The sequence below is a fragment of the Mobula hypostoma genome, chromosome 2 (genome assembly GCF_963921235.1).
Source record: "Mobula hypostoma chromosome 2, sMobHyp1.1, whole genome shotgun sequence".
Lineage (NCBI taxonomy): Eukaryota > Metazoa > Chordata > Chondrichthyes > Myliobatiformes > Myliobatidae > Mobula > Mobula hypostoma.
The window spans coordinates 95,894,803-95,916,556 of NC_086098.1; the positions used below are offsets into that span (position 1 = coordinate 95,894,803).

The window sequence follows — 21,754 nt, forward strand, 5'->3', positions numbered from 1 at the left end:
TTTTGTACCAGTTTTCACCGTGGAAGACAATAGTAGTATGGTGGAAGTTCGAGAAGTCAGGGGGTAGAAGTGTGTGAATTTGTCATGACAAGAGAAGATTCTTGGGAAACTGAAAGGTCTGAAGGTAGATGAGTCACCTGGAGCAGATGGTATAATAGACAAACATAGAAACATAGAAAACCTACAGCACAATATAGGCTCTTTGGCCCACAATGCTATGCCAAACACGTACTTACCTTAGAATTTACCTGGGGTTACCCATAGCCCTCTATCTTTCCAAGCTCCATGTACCTATCCAGGAGTCTCTTAAAAGACCCTATCGTATCCACCTCCACCACCATCGCCAGCAGTCCATTCCACGCACTCACCACTCTCTGCGTAAAAAAACTTACCCCTGACATCTCCTTTGTATCTACTTCCAAGCACCTTAAAACTGAGCCCTCTCGTGCTAGCAATTTCAGCCCTGGAAAAGGGCCTCTGACTATCCACATGATCAATGCCTTAAAGGATTCTGAAAAAAGTGGCTGCAGAGATTGTGGAGGCATTAGCAATGATACTTCAGGAATCACTAGAATGGTTCCAGAGAAATGAGAAATTGAAAATGTCACTCCACTCTTGAAGAAAGGAGACCGGCCAAAGAAAATAAATTATAGGTCAGTTGGTCTGACTTCAGTGGTTGAGAAGATGTTGGGAGTTGATTGTTCAGGAAGGATGTGGTGATGGCCATGGAGAATTTAAAATATGTAAGAAAATGTCGAACTCGAATGGGTCAAGGATAGTGGAAGCAGACAAATCACTTGTCTTTGTTCCTGTCATGTGCTTGGAGATGAAGGCTGTCATTTTGTGGAACTGCTTTACATCCTCCATTTCGCGAGATGAAGTTGTTTTCCTTTCTGTGTTTTAAAGTAGACACAACATCCACTACATAATGTACTGGTTGGGCACAGGAGTACATTAGCCAGAGACTCATTCCACCGAGATGCAACACAGAGCGTCATAGGACCTGCCTGTGGCCATCAAACTTTACAACTCCTCCCTTGGAGGGTCAGACACCCTGAGCCAATAGGCTGGTCCTGGACTTATTTCCTGGCATAATTTACATATTACTATTTAATTATTTATGGTTTTATATCGCTATATCTATACTCTATTCTTGGTTGGTGCAACTGTAACGAAACCCAATTTCCCTCGGGATCAATAAAGTATGACTATGACTATGATGTTTCAGGTAATCTGATGAAATAGAGATCATTTCCAAAGAAGTTACTTGTGAGGTGTTCTTTGATACAAAACATGCAGGGTTGTGAATGTCAGGGTTGGTGCCTGCGTGGAGTGATTTGAGCTGGTTTCTGAAGAGAACAAAGAGCCATAAGTTACCGATTGTCACTTGCTGGGAAGAGGGCAATACAGGTTTTCCCCGCTATCCGAAGGTAGAGCGTTCCTATGAAATGGTTTGTAAGCTGGAATGTCATAAAGTGAATAAGCAATTACCATTTATCAATATGCGAAAAAATTCTGAGCGTTCACAGACCCAAAATATAACCTACAAAATCATGCCAAATAACACATAAAACCTAAAATAACAGTAACATATAGTAAAAGCAGGAATGATATGATAAAACACACAGCCTATATAAAGTAGAAATACCTTTCTGCAGCACTGTCTAGCACAGCGAAAATCTCGTGGAAGCACTCTCGGCAAAAACACAGCGCAAGTGCTCTCAGCAGAAACACTCCCTCCAGTAACCTTTAAGCTATGAAGCTGCCAAATCATACCAAATAACAAAAATACACAGTCTACGTAAGGTAGAAATAATGTATGTACAGTGTAGTTTCACTTACTGGAATCAGGAAGACTCCAATAAATTGCAGCTTCGTCACAATTAAACACTCGCTTATACGAATAACCACCTGACGCAATCGGCAAACGCCTCTGATCTGGGCCGACATTTACATGCCGGGCAGCACCTAATTAATTAGCTTGTTTATTTCAGCTTTTTTCTTAAAGATGTGTTGGGTGCGTTCCAACTACCGCTGCACCACTGCATTCATCGCGGCAATGTATCGGTCAGCGGCCTGAAGGTTGGGGACAACTGCTTAAAACTATGAAGCTGCCCTCGCCTCAGAAACCGATCAAACCATCCATGACTACCTTTAAATTGCATTTTCATCACCATCATCCAGTGCTTTCTGTTTCAGTTTATTAAAAAGACTGACTGATTTCTCCTTGAGTATAAGAAAACTTAACGGAACACCACGCTTTGTACACCCATCAATCCACTCAAACAACAGACTTTCCATTTTATCCATTAATGGATGCCGACTAAGAGACCACTTCGCTATGAGCAGAACAGTAACATCGGCAGCTTTCAAAATTCTTTCTCTCTGCATATAAATAGTGCGAATGGTGGACACAGGCAAGTTCAACGCGTGGAGAATGTCCGTTCACCACGATCGAAATGCTTAATTATGGCTAGTTTTACACTAAGTGTAACACTCTTACAAGCTCTTTTAGGCTTTTCCGATACCTTAGAACTCATCCTGCTAATGGATGCACAAAATAAATCGAGCTAAAGCATGTGTTTAAGCAATGCCGGCAAGAACGCCGTTCCGGGGGAGGAGCTTGGCTGTCCGGGCGCACGGCGCCTTTTTTCACACGCTGCCTTGTTTTGTAACGTGAAAACACCTTCTGTTAGCGAAAACAGGTAACTAATGTAGGTCTTTCGCAACAGTGAGGTTTCGTAAAGCAAACATTCGGAAAACGGGGGCCACCTGTAAATGGATGCTGGCCTGGAGCAGAGCCAATAAAAAGGTGTTGAAGGTCAATCAGATTACCTACAGCCAATGACGCTGGAATGCAATATTTGAATTAGTAAGGAACAAGTATAAAAGTGGACACTTCGAGTGTGCTATCAGCAATAACTCTCTCAAGAGACCCACCATCGTAAGGAAGAACTGCCCATGCCAGTGGCTGGGTGAAGAAAGGATCGATCATCCAGCCAAAAGAGATCCCCTATTTCAGTGTTATAAAATTAGAAAAGTGGTTTGAGAAAGTACTGGCACGGTGAGAACAGTAGAATTCATGTTCTAAGCTGTTGGCTCGGGGTCAACGTAGTTACGTTGTTGTTTGTAGGGAGAAAATAAAGTGGGAGCTCAATTAATTATGAGTCGCGTAGTAAATTTCCTAACCTAGTTCTGTTGATGAAAGATCAACAGTGGTTTCAGAGTAATTGATGGCACATGATAAAATTGTACAAAATGGTTTCCTTCAGGGGAAATCTGGCCTGATAAATCTTTCGCGATTCTTTGAAGAAATAACAAGCAGGATAGACAAAGGAGATTTGGTAGATGTTTTATACTTGGCTTTTCAGAAGGCCTTTGACAAGATGCCATACATGAGGCTGCTTAACAAGTTAGGAGCCCATGGTATTACAGGAAAGATACTAGCATGGATAAAGCAGTTGCTGCTGGTGACTAGTGGTGTTTCACAGCACTCTGTGCTGGGAGTACCTCTTTTTATTTTATATATCAATGATTTGGATGATGGAATTGATGGCTTTGCTGCAAAGTTTGTAGATGATACAAAGGCAGCTGGAGAGGCAGTTAGTTTTGAGGAAGTAAAAATACTACAGAAGGACTTTGACAGATAAGAACAATGGGCAAATAAGTGGCAGATGGAATACGGTGTCGGGTGGTGTATGGTCATGCACTTCGGTAGAAGAAATGAAAGGGTTGACTACTTTCTGAATGGAGACAAATTTCAAAAATCTGAGGTGCAAAGGGACTAGGGACTCCTTGTGCAGGATTTCCTAAATGTTTATTTGCAGATTGAGTCAATGGTGAGGAAAGCGAATGTGATATTAGTATTCATTTCGAGAGGACTAGAATATAAATGCAAGGATGTAATGTTGAGATTTTATAAAGCACTGGTGAAGCCTCACTTGGGAGTATTGTGAGCAGTTTTGGGCTCTGATCAAACACTGATCCTGGGGGTTCAGCTCAACAAAACTGTTACAGAAACAGCAACGAAGAATCCTTTTACAGTATTTCTGAGTCTCCACCCGGGACTTGCATGGCTGACAGCAGTGAAAACCAAGGGGAAGAAGCTACTGGCTTCCCTGAACACCACCAGAGGTGGAAGACCTTCATTGTTGTCCTAAACACCAGCAGCATAATGGATGAAAACTGGGAGGAGGGGAGAGGAGCATAACCTTAGGGTGAGAAGGGAAAATCTTAAAAGGGACTTGAGGGCCAACTTTTTCCCAGCAAAGCAGTGAGTATACTGAACAAACTGACACAGGAACTTGTTGAGACAGAAACAACAGCATCACTGAAGAAGCACTTGAGTAAGTACATGGAGGGGCAGGGCTTGGACGGATATAGGCCAAATACATGAAACTGGAACTAGCTGGGTGGGCACTATGGACAACGCAGACTCTCTGCACTGGTGGGCGCTGTGGTCGATATGGACTCTCTGCACTGGTGGGCGCTGTGGTCGACATGGACTCTGCACTGGTGGGCGCTGTGGTCGACATGGACTCTCTGCACTGGTGGGCGCTGTGGTCGACATGGACTCTGCACTGGTGGGCGCTGTGGTCGACATGGACTCTATGCACTGGTGGGCACTGTAGTCGACATGGACTCTGCACTGGTGGGCGCTGTGGTCGACATGGACTCTATGCACTGGTGGGCGCTGTAGTCGACATGGACTCTGCACTGGTGGGCGCTGTGGTCAACATGGGCTCTATGCACTGGTGGGCGCTGTGGTCGACATGAACTCTGCACTGGTGGGCGCTGTGGTCGACATGGACTCTCTGCACTGGTGGGCGCTGTGGTCGACATGGACTCTCTGCACTGGTGGGCGCTGTGGTCGACATGGACTCTGCACTGGTGGGCGCTGCACATGGACTCTCTGCACTGGTGGGCGCTGCGGTCGACATGGACTCTCTGCACTGGTGGGCGCTGCGGTCGACATGGACTCTCTGCACTGGTGGGCGCTGCGGTCGACATGGACTCTCTGCACTGGTGGGCGCTGCGGTCGACATGGACTCTGCACTGGTGGGCGCTGCGGTCGACATGGACTTTCTGCACTGGTGGGCGCTGCGGTCGACATGGACTCTGCACTGGTGGGCGCTGTGGTCGACATGGACTCTGCACTGGTGGGCGCTGTGGTCAACATGGACTCTGCACTGGTGGGCGCTGCGGTCAACATGGACTCTCTGCACTGGTGGGCGCTGCGGTCGACATGGACTCTCTGCACTGGTGGGCGCTGCGGTCGACATGGACTCTCTGCACTGGTGGGCGCTGCGGTCGACATGGACTCTGCACTGGTGGGCGCTGTGGTCGACATGGACTCTGCACTGGTGGGCGCTGTGGTCGACATGGACTCTGCACTGGTGGGCGCTGTGGTCGACATGGACTCTGCACTGGTGGGCACTGTGGTCGACATGGACTCTGCACTGGTGGGCACTGTGGTCGACATGGACTCTGCACTGGTGGGCGCTGTGGTCGACATGAACTTTGTGCACTGGTGGGCACTGTGGTCGACATGGACTCTATGCACTGGTGGGCGCTGTGGTCGACATGGACTCTCTGCACTGGTGGGCGCTGTGGTCGACATGGACTTTGTGCACTGGTGGGCACTGTGGTCGACATGGACTCTATGCACTGGTGGGCACTGTGGTCGACATGGACTTTATGCACTGCTGTCACCTGCAAAGTTTTAAACTCTGTTGCCAGCTTACAGTAATATTACTACAACAGGTTCCCTTCCAAGTCACACAACATCCCAACCTAGAAACATATAGCTGCTCCTACATTGTTGTTATGACCAGACTTGAGTGATAACTTTTGCCAGCAGGACTACAGCAGTTCAAAATGGTTCACCATCACTTCCCCAAGGTGTGATTAAGGGATAAATAATAAATGCAGGCTATGCCAGCTATGTTCATATCCTGAAAAATTAACATGTCATAAAGCAGCATTGGGGTAGACAAAGACTGACACCAAGGGGTATAAAAGGGCAATGTTCTGATGTTTTTACATTTCTTTCCTAATAACTGAATGTGTACAAATGGTTTAGAACATTGACAAGTGGCTGTTTTTTATTCTTTCTTAGCAAACATCCTGATAAAGAGGGAAGGCAATGCAACAGTTATTGTTGATGAGAATTGGTATCTTGTTCATTCAAAGTACAGGTTAGACAGGCTGTTTATGTCATCATCTATCTTCCTTCTTCCCTCTACCTCAAGCTCCACAGTTGCTGGGCAGAGCTAAGCCAGCATTATTGAAGCAGACCAAAAACAAAACCTGACTTCTGCTTTGCTTTATGCTCAGTTCTCCACTAGAGCTATTCAGCAATGAAAGTATTGGTTGAAGCTATTAACCAATCACTCTGAGCTGCAAATGACAGGACAGTCACCAGGAAAGAGACTTTCAAAACAATCTTCATGCTTGTCATTACCAAGCACAAGAAACAGATGAAAATACGAACAGGAACAGACCACAGTGCCCTATCAACATGCTGTGCAACTTGATATACTCAGCTTATATGCTGATCCCAACTCATCAGTCCCAGTTCTTTTTATCCCTCTTTCAAATATCTATCAACCACCACCTTAAATACATCTAATGATCTGGCCTCTACCACCTTCAGGGTAGAGAGATTCACTACCTTTTGACAGAAGATATTTTCTAATCAGTTGTAAATAATTTCCACTTATTTTATGGCTATGCCCACTTTGTGACTCTCCAACTAGTGAAAACATCTCAGTATCCATCCTGTTAAACTTCCTTAGGATCTTACATATTTCTATTAGCTTATACCTCAGTCTTCTAAGCTCCACAGTATACAGAATTAAACTGCTTGAAATAGGGTTTGGGATTTAATGTGCCTGATCTGTTTTGCTCAGTTTTTGGGTAGGAGGAGGGATTTGGGGGTTGATGATTGTGCTGCCTTTCTTTTCTTTCTTGATTTCACAGCTACACAGAGAACTGAAGAATTACAAAGTTGAATACTCTGATAATAAATGAACCCCTGCCTACCCTCTCATGTCAGGAACTATCCTGATGAATCTTATTGATTTCCCCAAGTTACCATATCCTTTTCTTCAATATGATCAAAACTGTAGATCAAATTCCAGGAATGGCCTCACCAACATCTTTTTCATTTTCAATCTTTTTATTAAGTTTCAAATTAATAAACATAATAATAATGATGCAAAGAGATCGGGATTACATTAATAATGGTTAACATGTACAAGCACAGATTTCAAGTAACAAATGTAGTTTAGCCTCCCAATCTCTTAGTAACTAACCATGAAAAAGATGTTTTATTAAGAGAAAAAAAACCCTAAACTAAAAAAAACCAAACAAAGATTGGGCTGCCATATTTCATCGGCTAAAATTAATATTTGTCATTAACTTCGCTCCTCTATACACGAACAAAAAATTACTACAAAGGATTCAGAAAGGGTGAACTTACATCATATGAAAATATTGAATGAATGGCCTCCAAGTTTCTTCAAAATTAACCGAAGGATCCATAGTACTGCTCTTAATTTTTTCCAAGTTTAAACATGCTATTGTTTGGGAAAACCATTGAAATGTAATAGGGAGATTGGAATCTTTCCACTTAAGTAAAATGGATCTTCTGGCTATTAATGTAACAAATGCAATTAGATGACAAGCTGATGAGGATAAATGACTGGCGTCTATCACCGGTAGTCCAAAAATTGCAGTAATAGGATGAGGTTGTAAATCAATATGCAGAACTACTGAAATAATATCAAAAATACCTTTCCAATATTTTTCTAGAAGAGGACAAGACCAGAACGTATGTGTCAAGGAAGCTAACAGAATTACATCTATCACAAACAGGATTTATATGGCAGTAAAAGCGAGCCAACTTACCCTTGGACATGTGAGCCCTATGAACCTCCTTAAACTGTATCAAAGCGTGTCTGGCACACAATGAAGTTGTATTAACTAGTTGAAGAATTTTCTCCCATTTCTCTGTAGGTAAAGATACCTGAAGCTCTCTTTCCCACTCATTCTTAATTTTATCAGAAGTACCTAAGCGTATTTTCATAATTAAATCATAAATAAATGCTATTAAACTCTTCTGATAGGGGTTTAAACTTAAAAATTTTTCTGTAACTTCAATTTGATGTGATATCCGAAAGGTAGGTAAAATAACATTCAGAAAGTTTCTAATCTGTAAATATCTGGAAAAAGTGTGATTGAGGCAAATTATGTTTATTAGATAATTGTTCAAAGGACATAAAACAATCATCCATGAATAAATCACGAAAACGTTATTCCCTTTGTTTTCCATAGAAGAAAAGCTGGATCAATTCTAGATGGTTGAAAGAAAAAATTAGATATAATAGAACTTGACAGGATAAATCTATTCAATCCAAAAAATTGACAAAATTGAAACAATATTCATATTGTATGTTTAATTATTGGATTTATCATTTGTTTATTCAATTTAGTAAGTACAAAGGGAAGCGCAGACTCTAAACTAGAAGCCAATGAAAACCACTGTACAGACTCACGCTCGAGGTTCAGCCATTGTGGACATTGAGTTTCATCCAACTCTTGTGTCCAAAACATTAAATAGCGAATATTAATTACCCAATAATAAAATCTAAGATTCAGCAAAGCTGAACTACCTTCTTTTTTTGATTTCTGTAAATATTTCTTACTAAACCTAAGATTTCTATTGTGCCATATATATGAAGACATTTTAGAATCAATAATATCAAAAAAAGATTTAGGGATAAAAATTGATACCGCCTGAAATAGATATAGAAATTTAGGTAAAATAATAATCTTAATAGCATTAATTTGACCAATCAAAGATAAGGACAATGGGGACTATTTAGTAAACAGTTGTTTAACAATCAATTAAGTGTAAAAAATTAACTTTAAATAGATCCTTATGCTTCTTGGTAATTTTAACACCCAAATAAATAAAATAATCAGTAACCAATCTCAATGGTGATTGTCTATAAATTGGAACCTGCATACTTGATGAAAAAAGCACACTCTTATTAAGATTCAATTTATAACCAGAAAAACTACTAAACTGAGCAAGTAGTGTTATTACTGCAGGAATGCATTTCTCTGGGTTCAAGATATATAGGAACAGGTCATCTGCATATAGTGATACTTTATGCGTCCCATTCCCACGAATAATGCCAAATATATTGGGTGAATCACGAAGAGCGATTGCCAAGAGCTCCAGGGCAATATCAAATAGTAAAGGGCTTAAAGGACAGCCCTGTCTAGTACCTCGAAAAAGCCTAAAAAAGGGGGATCTCTGATTATTGGTAAATACAGAAGCCAAAGGTGTATGATATAGCAATTGGATCCAAGATATAAATTTTGGGCTAAAATTAAATTTCTCCAGTATATTAAATAAATATTCCCATTTAAGTCTGTCAAACGTCTTCTCGGCGTCAAGCGAAATAACACACACTGAAATATTAGATGAAGTAGTGTATACAATGTTCCTTAACCCCCTAACATTAAAATGTGAATAATGATTTTTAATAAATCCTGTCTGATCCTCAGAGACAATTTGTGGCAATGCCTTCTCCAATCTAATTGCTAATATTTTGGAAAAGATTTTAGGATCCACATTCAACAAAGATATAGGTCTGTATGATGCACATTCAGTGGGATCTTTATCTTTTTTAGGAATTAAAGAAATAGATGCTTCATAAAAGGATTGTGCTAATTTACCTACAAATAAGGCATCTTTAAAAATTCTACATAACCATGGAGAAAGTAAATCTGAAAAAGATTTTAAAAATTCAGCTGTATACCCATCCGGACCAGGTGCTTTACCAGAGTTCATCGAAAAAATTGCTTTATTTCCTCTTAAGTAATGGGTGCGTCTAGTGCTAAGCGTTCATCAACTGGTAATTTCGGGATATTCAATTACCTTAAAAATTCATGTATTATGGTAGAATCATCAGGAAATTCTGATTGGTATAAAATTCTTGAAAAGATTTAATTTCATCATGGTCAACCATCAAAATACCATACGTGGGTTCAGCGCCAAAAGTAATTGAAGTGAAGTGCACAACTACACAGCTCCAACATTTGTGGGCACATTATAGATTGGCTTAACTGTAATGAGCCTTTATCTGTTAACTGTCTGTTAAAGCTGAAATAATTCCAGATATACTTCTACTTTAAGTTTATGCCAGTATAAGTTCTGTTATTTCATGGAGAACAATAACTTTTGCACAGAGCAGTATTTATACAGCATTCACCATAATTTTCATTTCCCTAATGTAACATTCCAACTTTACTGTTTGTGTTGAACCCAAAATCTAAATATACTGGACCTGCAAATTCTCCTCTATAAACACTGTGTCATATCCTCAAAGAATTTGAGTAAATATGTCAAACATAATTTAACTTCAGAATCTGGCTTATTGTCAATATCTTATATGAAGTGACATTGCCATCTGAGATTCTGTCAACAACGGTGGTGTCATCATCGAATTTACAGATGGCATTTGAGCTCCATCTAGCCACACAGTCATGAGTGCAAAGAGAGTAAAGCAATGGGCTAAGTATGTATCTTTGAGATTGCCTGTGTCAATTGTCAGCTAAGAGATGTTACTACTGACCTGCACTGACAGTAGTCACTATTCAAATCAAATTTGTCATTCTACCATACTCATGAAAATAGCAAACAAAACAGCGTTTTCCAGGGCCAAGGTACAAAACACAGTATCAACAGTTACACACTGCACAAAGCACACACAAGATAGCAAGCATAAATAGGGATGGAACTGGACTCTCTGACGGTGGTGTCTGAAAAGAGGATGCTGTCCAAGTTGCACGCCATCTTGGACAATGTCTCCCATCCACTGCATAATGTACTGGTTGGGCACAGGAGTACATTCAGCCAGAGACTCATTCCACCGAGATGCAACACAGAGTGTCATAGGAAGTCATTCCTGCCTGCGGCCATCAAACTTTACAACTCCTCCCTTGGAGGTTCAGACACCCTGAGCCAATAGGCTGGTCCTGGACTTATTTCCTGGCATAATTTACATATTACTATTTAACTATTTATGGTTTTATTACTATTTAATTATTTATGGTGCAACTGTAACGAAAACCAATTTCCCTCGGGATCAATAAAGTATGACTATTACAATCACACAATAAAAGAGACTAAAACTCATGCCATCAATCCAGTCGACCACAATAGAGCCCGTCTCCTGTTGAGTGAACACTGGTGGTGGGGGGTGGGGGGGGGGCACCAACTTCAGCCTGGACGCCACACAACATTGCCCCAAGTGGTGCACACCCACACCCAAAGCAAACCCACCCCTCCTCCCCCAGCAGCAACACCGCAGCTTGAGGCTCAGTCCCACATTTACAAGACAAGCCCATATAGAATATTCTTAAAATACAACCACACAAATATACATGAATATAGTCCAAAGCCTCTCGTCCATTGAAATCTCCAGTCAACCACAACAGAGCTCGTCTTCTGCCAGGCAAATACAAATAACAAATCCAGTTGCAGGTGGAAGTACTGTGGTCCAGGATTTGAAGCTTGTTGATAAGTAGTGAAGGGTAGATGTATTTGAAAGCCAAGCTGCAACTGATAAACAGCAGATGGACACTTATATTGCTGATTTCCTTTACTTTTCAGGACTGATGGCTGATCATGTAGTTATTTGGTATTTTCATCACTGAAAACCACCAACTTTCATCCTTGTGATGGAGTTAAGTATGTAACTCAACAATGGTGAATAAAGCATTATAAAAGGTATATTTCATGTGAGGAATTAAACTAAGAGGTTCCTATTGCTTACTCAACATTAAGGTTTGTAAAGGTGCACTGACTTTTCTTTAAGTTTTGCCTAACAGACCTCCCTCCCTTGAATTTTGCTGCAGATATTTTTGCAGCTAAAACTGTCAGCACAAGAGATTGCATTTCAAATATGGACACATGCAATACCAAATACACAAGAAGACTGTGCATAAATAACAATATTTTGCCTGGAGGGTGCTATGACTGGACACTGAATTTGATTCATGGAATGAGGCTAAATGGATAATGATAGAACACACTAGAAAGGATATGTTGGCTAGAATTAAGTGATTAAACAATTAGGAAAAACTATGTTTTGTTGGAGTTGTTTTTCCTAAGAGCAGAGGCAGCTAAGGAAAACCTGACCTGTCTCCTTAAGTATCACAATTATAAAGGAACAGAGTAAACAATGAGAATTATTCTCATTTGGCAGAGGTGTCTACAACCAGAAGTAGTAGATTTCAAATAAAGAACAGGATATTAAGACAGTAATTAAGGAAAAAATTTTCATTCAGAGGCTCAAGGGGGTAATAGAGACTAATTTAAGTAGTATTTAGATGAACACATAAATATTATTGTTTAAAACTCTATGGGCTAAGTGCTAGAAAATGGAAATTACATACATTTTTGATAGCCAACACAGCCACAAAGGGTGAAGGACCTGTTTCTGTGCAGTTTCACTGGGACTCTTAACTATTTAAGTAACATTTTATCATTCCAAACACTGCTAAAAACTGCATCTTATTCTGAAAAACTTACCCAATTAAGAGAAGAATGGAGCAGACAAACACAAATCCCATGGTATACATCAATGCATTCTTCACTTGCTTTAAGAAACAAAGTGAAAATAAGCAAATAATAGTGTTGCATATATCCAATTTTATTACAGATAACACACAGCTTCCTTAAACCTAACATTTTGTCTAAAAGCATTCTATTTCAGTTCTGACAAGAATATCCATGTGCAATGTTATGTCTTCCCTTTTTTACTAAACTGCCAGACTTGCTAAGTGGTTCCAATTTGTTTTCAATTTCAGATTTCCAGTACTTCAGATATACATTTTTGATTTCCATTCAATTCCTCATCACATTACATATTAAGAATGTAGATAACTGCAGAAATCAACATTCCAAGAGCTCAGATTTTTTGAGTGAAGAAATGATAGGAACTTTATTTCCTTTCTCAAATGAAAGATTGTTTTCTTCAAATACCCCAAAGAACTCATACTAATGCATAGGATAATAAAACACTTATCGGTAACAGTTGGTGATATGAATATCACATAACAATCCAGGAGTACTATATTCAATTTTCAAAGAAGGAAACTTTTTTCCAACAGCATGAGCACACTACTCAGCTCTCACTAGTTTCACAGTAGCTAAGTAGCACAATTGAGAGGCTGTGACCTGTATGGTGCCACACTGATCATTGCTGGGGACCCAGCTGCTCACAATCTAAATCAATTATTATGACAGATCATTTGTCCAAGCTCCTAAGATACAAAATTATGTGGCAGCATGGAATATGAAGAGATTGCAGATGCTTCATGGGGATATAAACAGGTTGAGAAAATGGTCAAGGAAATGGAAGATGGAGTACAATGGGTTAAAATGTGAAATCTTCAACATTGGTAGAAAAGTTTAGAAAGATACTTTTTTTTAAATGGGTTAAGTAAAAGGCGTTAATGTTCAGGAGGATCTGGCTGTCCCTGTACGCAAATCATTAAAAGTAAACATCTAGGTACAGTGAGCAATTAGGAAAACAATAGCTGACCTTAATTGGAAGAGGACTTGAATACAAGAGTTGAAACATCTTGTTCTAATCATACCCAGCAATGTGAGACCACATCAGGAGTATTGTGCACAGGTCTAATCTCCCCACCCAAGGGAGGATCTACATGTTTTCTGGAGTGCAGTACTAAGTCTCTACATTTAAAGCAGAATATTAATATATTAGAAACAGTTCAGTGAAAGTTTACTCAAGTAATAACTCACATGTGTGGATTACAGGAAGGATGTGATTAAACGCGAGAGGACACGGAAAAGATTCACAAGGATGTTACCTGGATTGGAGGCTTGTGTTTTCAGGAGACAATGAAAAGGCTAGATCTTCGTTTTCTGGAGCAAAGGGGACTGAAGCAGAGGACCACTTACCATTCTAGGGGTGTCTAAAACAAGGCTACATAGGTTTAAAGTGAGATGGAAAAATGTTTATAGAGGATCATTTATTATCAAAGTATGTTGACAGCACAGAACCTGATAACCTACTAAATGCTGAAAAGACTAGATATGGTGGATGTGGAAAGGATGTTTCTCAGGTGGGGGTATCCAGAACTAGAGGGCACAGCCTCAAAATTGAGCAGCAACCTTTTAGAACAGAAGGAGGAATTTTTTTTTAAACCAGTGTGGTGAATCTGTGGAATGCTCTGCCACAGGCTGCAGAGGAGGCCAAGTCCATGGGTATATTTAAGGCGGAAGTTGATAGCTTTCTGATTGTTAAGGGCATCAAAGGAAATGTCGAGAAGGTATGGGGTTGAGTGGGATCCAGGATCAGCCATGATGAAGTGGCGGAGCAGACTCGATAGGCTGAATGGCTTAATTCTGCTCTCATGTCTTATGGTCTTATCAATCTGACTGGTAAATTATTCAAACAAGATAAGCAACACACATCAAAGTTGCTGGTGAACGCAGCAGGCCAGGCAGCATCTCTAGGAAGAGGTACAGTCGACGTTTCAGGCCGAGACCCTTCGTCAGGACTAGTCATGGTAAATGGTAGGGCATTGAAGAATCCAGCAGAACAGAGAGATCTAGGAATAATGGTGCACAGTTCCCTGAAGGTGGAATCTCATGTGGATAGGGTGGTGAAGAAAGCTTTTGGTATGCTGGCCTTTATAAATCAGAGCATTGAGTATAGGAGTTGGAATGTAATGTTGAAATTGTACAGGCCAAATTTGGAGTATTGTGTACAGTTCTAGTCACCGAATTATAGGAAAGATGTCGACAAAATAGAGAGAGTACAGAGAAGATTTACTAGAATGTTACCTGGGTTTCAGCACCTAAGTTACAGAGAAAGGTTGAACAAGTTGGGTCTTTATTCTTTGGAGCGTAGAAGATTGAGGGGGGACTTGATAGAGGTATTTAAAATTATGAGGGGGATAGATAGAGTTGACATGGATAGGCTTTTTCCATTGAGAGTAGGGGAAATTTAAACAAGAGGACATGATTTGAGAGTTAGGGGACAAAAGTTTAGGGTAACATGAGGAGGAACTTCATTACTCAGAGAGTGGTTGCTGTGTGGAACTAGCTTCCATTTGTCATTTAAAGTAAAATTGGATAGCTATATGGACAGGAAAGGAATGGGGGGTCATGGGCTGAGTGCAGGTCAGTGGGACTAGGTGAGAGTAAGCGATCGGCACGGACTAGAAGGGCCGAGATGGCCTGTTTCCATGCTGTAATTGTTATATGATTATATGGTTATATAGAGGGATATGGAATTAATGCAGGTAGGTGAGATTTATATAGATAGGCATATCAGTTGACACAGATGTAATGGGCCGAAGGACCTATTTCTGTGCTGTACATCTCAATTACTAATTTTAGAAAGAATGGCTGGACAGATCAAGTTTGTATTTACTGTAAGAATGAAAGGAGGCTTGATGGAAACATACAAAATTCAAAGAGGTCTTAGCAGGTACATGTGGAGATATTTCTTGCATGGGAGAATCTAGAAAAAAAGGTGTAACTGTTTAAAAATGAGAGGCTGAAATACCCATCAAGTCAAGTAACATGTGTCACAACGGAATCAGACTTCTCTGATGGTAGCATGCCCTCCAAGAAGAGATTTAGCAGATTGGGTCAAAATTCACAATTTAAAAGAATGAGAAGTGATCCCATTAAACATAACAAAAAATTAAGGCACTTAAAAGGATTTATGCAGGGTTGATGTTACTAGCTGGGCTGCCTAAATTCATGTATCTGTCTCAAAATTTTACAATTATGCATAGAGCTAAGAAGAATGGTGAAGAACTTGTGGAATTTTTTGCCCAGAAGAACTTTGAGCATCAATCAATCAGAGAAATCGGAAGCCTAAGACACAGTTCACTCAGGTTCACTGATTGAGTAGAAGAGGCAACGACTTGCAGCAGTTTGGAGCGTTGAGGAGCAGCCAATCAGTGTTCGAGATTAATTTGCAAGAACAAATCAAAGTAAGGCAGGGCCATGCAAAGCAGCTATTGTTATAGTGGCCATCATTGGAGTGGACAGAGTTAGATGGAGGTTCTGAGGCTTTTGCTCTTCAAGGTTTCAGTCAGAAAAGACAAAAAAGCTGTAGGTAGAGTTTTATATCCTTTATATTTCCTCAATCAGGACAGTAGAGATACCAGGCAGGACAGTGGAAAGCTCCTCTTGTGGGATATGGAAAAGCAGGGAGACCTCCAGTGTCCCTGACGAATACACCTACGAGAAGTGCATCCAGCTGCAGTTTGTAAAACTCCATGTTAAGGAGCTGAAGTTGAAGCTGGAACTGGATGAACTGGTTATTTGGGAGGCTGAGAGGATGATGGATAGGACATATAGAGAGGTAGTTATACTCAAGATGCAGGATACAGGAAATTGGGTGAGTCAGGAAGGGGAAAGGGGTCAAACAGCTGGTGCAGAGTACTTCTGTGGCCACTCCCCTTAACATCAGGTATTCTGTTGGGGGAAGGGGATGGATGACCTAGCAGAGGAAAGTCAAGGCGGTCAGGTTTGTGGCACTGTATCTGACTCTGGGACTTAGAAGGGAAGGGGGAGAAGAGGCAAGCTGTGGTGACAAGGGATTCATTAGCTGGGGAACAGAAAGGAAGTTCTGTGGACAAGAACAAAATTCCCGGATACTGGACATCTCAGATCAAGTCATCAGCATTCTTAAGCAGGAGTGTGAACAGCCAGAAGTTGTGGTCCATGTAGGTACCAATTATATAGGTAGGAAAGATGACTAAGAGTTCAGGGAGTTAGGCTCTAAGCTAAAGGGCAGAACCTCCACAGTTGTGATCTCACGATTGCTACCTGTACCATGTGCCAGTGAGGCCAGAAATGGGAAGATTATTCAGTTTAATACATGGCTAAGGAGTTGGTGTAGGAGGGAATGTGTTAAGATTTTTTGGATCATTGAGCTCTCTTACAGAGAAGGTGGGACCCATACAGGACAGTTTGCACTTGAATGGGTAGGGGACCACAGCAGGAAGGAGTACTAATGCTGCAGAGTGGGGTTTAAATTAGAATTGCAGGCAGATGGGAACCAGAATGCCAAAACAGTTAGTGGAGAGGTTGTGGAGACAGATATTGTTAAGTCCTCAGGCAAAGTCAGGAACCAAAAGGCAGGCCGTGGTGTGCCTAATGAGCTGAGTTCTGTATACTTCAATGCAAGAAGTATCGTAGAAAAGGCAGATAAGCTCAGGGCATGGATGAACACCTGGAATTATGATATTGTAGCCATTAGCGAGATGTGGTTGCAGGAAGGGCAGAACCGGCAGCTCAATATTCCGGGGTTCACTTGTTTTAGACAGAAGGATTAAAGGAGGAGGGCTGCCTGCTAGTCAGGGAAAATGCCATGGCAGTGCTTCATCAGCATAGACTGGAGAACTCCTCCAATGTGGCGCTCAGGGTGGAAATCAGAAATAAAAAAGGTGTGACCATGTTAATGGGGCAACATTACAGACCACCCAATAGTCCAAGGGATTTAGAGGAATAAACTTGCAGAGATTGTAGACTGCTGCAAGAAACCCGAGGTTGTTATAGTATTGACTGGGACTCCCATACTGTAAAATGAATAGATGGGATAGAGTTTGTCAAACATGTTCAGGCAAGTTTCCTTAATCAGTACGTAGAAATCCTGTGTGCGATACTTGATCTGCTATTAGGCAATGAGATAGGGCAGGTGACAGAAGTTTGTGCAGGGGAACACTTTGCATCTAGTGATCATAGTGTCATTAGTCTAAAATTAAAAATGCAAAAAGATAGGTCTGATCTGAGATTGAAGAAAAGCCAATTTTGATGTTATCAGAAAGGATCTGGCAAGTGTCGACTGGGACAGGGTGTTTTCTGGCAAAGGTGTACTTGATAAGTGGGAGACCTTCAAAAGTGATATTTTGAGAGAACAAAGCCTGTCAGAATAAAAGGTAAAGTTAACAGGTGTAGGGAACCTTGATTTTCAAGAGATATCGAGACTTTGATTAAGTTAAAAAAAAGGTGCAGAGTAGATATCGGCAGGTAGGAACAAATGGGTGCTTATGGAGTTTAAGAAATACAAGAAATTACCAAAGAAAGAAATCAGGAGGGCTAAAAGAAGGCACAAAATTGCCCCACCAGACAAGGTGAAAGAGAATCCAAAGAGATCCACAGATATGTTAGGAGCAAAATGATTACATGAGACTAAATTGGTCCTCTGAAAGTTCGGAATGATAATCCATGTGTCAAGCCAAAAGATATGGGGGATGTCTTACATAAAACTTTTGTATCTGTATTTACTCAGAAGACGAACACAGAGTCTATAGAAGTGAGGCAAGCAGCATCAATTTTATGGACCCTATACAGATTACAGGGGAGGAGGTGTTTGCTGTCCTGAGGCAAATTAGGGTGGGTAAATCCCCAGGGTCTGATAAGATATTACCCTGGACCCTGCAAAAGGCAAGTGCAGAAATTGCCAGGGCCCTAGCAGAGGGGTCCCCAACCTTTTTTTGCACCGCAGACCGGTTTTAATATTGACAATATTCTTGCGGACTGGCTGACTGGGGCGGGGGGGGGGGGGGGCGGTGGTGTTCAAGTAGGGTTGCCAACTTTCTCACTCCTAAGTAAGGGAGAAAAGTAGCAGTCAAATACAGGATACCTGTATTTACCCTGAGAAAGACTACCATGACCATGAAACCTTGCGCGGGCACCTGTGTGCGCATGCATGTACGTACCGATTTGTTTCCTACTAATTGGTTTTGGCTTAATCTTCCCAATTTGGGTTAAGTGAAACTACACTGTACGTACATTATTTCTACTTTATATAGGTTGTATATTTACCATATCATTTATATAGGCTGTATATTTACCATATCATTCCTGCTTTTACTATATGTTAGTGTTATTTTAGGTTTTATGTGTTATTTGGTATGATTTGGTAGGTTATTTTTTGGGTCTGGGAATGCTCAAAAATTTTTTCCCATATAAATTAATGGTAATTGATTCTTCGCTTTACGTCATTTTGGCTTACGGTTTCATAGGAACGTTCTACCTCCGGGGGGGGGGGGGGAATACGGGACAAGAGCAGTCCCATATGGGACAAACCAATTCAGCCCAATATAACCATATAACCATTACAGCACGGAAAAAGGCCATCTTGGCCCTTCTTGTCCATGCCAAACTCTTACTCTCACCTAGTCCCACCGACCTGCACTCAGCCCATGACCTTCCATTCCTTTCCTGTCCACATATCTATCCAATTTAACTTTAAACGACAACATCAAACCTGCCTCAACCACTTCTGCTGGAAGCTCGTTCCACACAGCTACCACTCTCTGTATACGGGATGTCCCGCCTAATATGGGACAGTTGGCAACCCTGTGTTTAAATTCAACAGTGCGTGACAGGGAATGAGGAAAGGTGCAGCTGACTCATATTGTTTCATATTGCCAAATCATATCGTTTCCGCACGGCCCGGTAGCACATGTTTTGCGGCCCGGTACTGGTCCGCGGCCCGGTGGTTGGGGACCATTGCCCTAGCAGATATATTTAAATCATCTTTAGTGACAGGCAAGGTATCAGAGGATTGTCAATGCTAGCTCCAAAAATAAATCAGTAAATTATAGGTCAGTGAGGCTGACTTCAGTAGTGGGAAGGTCATTAGAAGCTATTCTGAGGGAGCATACATTTTAGTATTTAGATAGACATGAACTGATTAAGAATAGTCGGCATGGCTTCATGCGTGGTAAGTTATGTCTAATCTTAAGAGTTTTTCGAAGAAGCTACAAGGAAAATTCGATGAAGGCAAGGCAGTATATGTTATCTAAATGGACTTTAGCAAGACCTTTGACAAGGTCACATATGGGAGATTAGTCAAGAAAGCTCAGTCACTTGGCACTCAACATGAGGTAGTAAATTCAATTAGACTTTGGCTTTGGGGGAGGAAGAGTGGTAGTAGATGGTTGCCTCTCTGACTGGAAGATTGGGACTAGTGAAGTTCTGCAGGGATCAGTGCTGGGCTTGTTGTTTGTCATCTATATCAATGATTTGGATGATAATGTGGTCAACTGGAACAGCAAATTTGTAGATGACACCAGGATTGGGGGTGTAGTGGACAGTGGGAAAAGCTATCATGGCTTGCAGAGGAATCTGCATCCACTGGAAAAATGGGTAATAAATGGCAGATCAAATTGAATGCAGACAAGTGCAAGGTGTCGCACTTCAGTTGGACCAACCAGGATAGGTCAGTGAATGGTGGGGCACTGAAGAGTGTGGTAAAAAAGGGATTGGGAATATCAATCCATAATTTGTTGAAAGTGGCGTCACAGGTAGATAGAGTGTAAAGAAACTTCTGGAACATTGGCCTTCATAAATCAAACTATGAGTGCAGAAGACGGGATATTATGCTGCCGTTGTATGCAACAATAGTGAGGCCTAAATTGGAGAATTGTGTGCAGTTTTGGTCACCTACCCACAGGAAAGAGTACAAGGATAAGTTTGAAAATTTACAAGGGTGTTGCTAGGTCTGGAGGATCTGAATTATGAGGAAAGATTGAATAGTTTAGAGTGCAGAAGATTTCTTAGAGGTATACAAAATTATGAGGGTTTAAATAGAGTAAATGCAAGCAGGCTATGGTCCCTGTACAGGTCACTGGGAGTAGGGAGTTTCAATGGTTTGGCACAGGTCATATAGACTGTACGGCCTGTTTCTGTGCTGTAGTTTTCTATGACTTTGTGCTTAACAGATGAGCTTATTCCGAAAAGATTTTATGATATTATGAAAACCAAAAGATACCAGTTTATGCCAGAATGAAGCCTGTTGGTAAAAGATTAACCAAAGGATGGTAAAAGCAATCTTTGAATGTCAAGCAGAGGTAGGAAGGTGAACTATGATTTTATATTATGGTAAAGTTGAACCAAACGAGCCTGTTCCTCTTGTTTTGTAATATAACTCCATTCACTCACACATTGACTTCCTATCCAATCATTCCTTCATCTAGCAAATATCAAACAAACCATTTTCAAGTTAGAATTTTGTTGAAGAGTGATCCACATCTTACCATATTTTGAATGGAAAATTGTTTCTCAGTTGTCTTAAATGGCTTGACACTGACACCGGGGGGATAGCTCTAGTTTCGGCTTTGTTGATCAACAAAAAAATCTTTCTCATTGTTGATCCTATAGCACATTACAAAGCTTAAATCTTTAATCTAACTATCCTTAATTATTTATATTCCACAGAATGGTAGTCTATACTGATGACACCATGTACAATTCATAAGCAATTAGGAAGACTTACTGAGCATTTGTTAGGTTCAACATCCTCCTTCTCTTCATAGTAGAAGTAAACAAATGGAATCCACAGGAAGACACAGAAAAGGATGATGGAGTACAAGGCTGTAATGAGAAACAAGATACAAAATAACTTCAGATAAACTGCAAAAAAAATCATTTGCATGTTACAGAGGCTGCCTTTTGAATGTCACACAAATATTATTTGGCAATTAATCCAGCCCAGATTTTTATAAAGCAGATTCCATTGATACTGCTTGAGCAAAATGTCAAAGACACAATTTTTCTCAATTAATAGGCACCACAAGACACTTGACCCAGTGGCACAATCAATAACTTCACCTTCCTTTTTGCCCACTTAACTGTTTTTAAGTAAGATAGTCATTCAGCATGAAAACACACTTT

The 21,754-nt window shown here is 40.8% G+C and overlaps 1 protein-coding gene across 1 annotated transcript in view; it reads right to left on the minus strand.

Annotated features, from left to right (window-relative positions):
- lmbrd1 (LMBR1 domain containing 1) overlaps positions 1 to 21,754 on the minus strand; it is a 206,305-nt gene that overhangs the window by 106,329 nt on the left and 78,222 nt on the right. The window contains exons 4-5 of the mRNA XM_063040281.1: positions 21,357 to 21,454; positions 12,611 to 12,678 (exon numbers count right to left, since the gene is read on the minus strand). Of these exons, the coding sequence (XP_062896351.1) occupies positions 12,611 to 12,678; positions 21,357 to 21,454 (166 nt within the window). The remainder of the gene's footprint in view (positions 1 to 12,610; positions 12,679 to 21,356; positions 21,455 to 21,754) is intronic.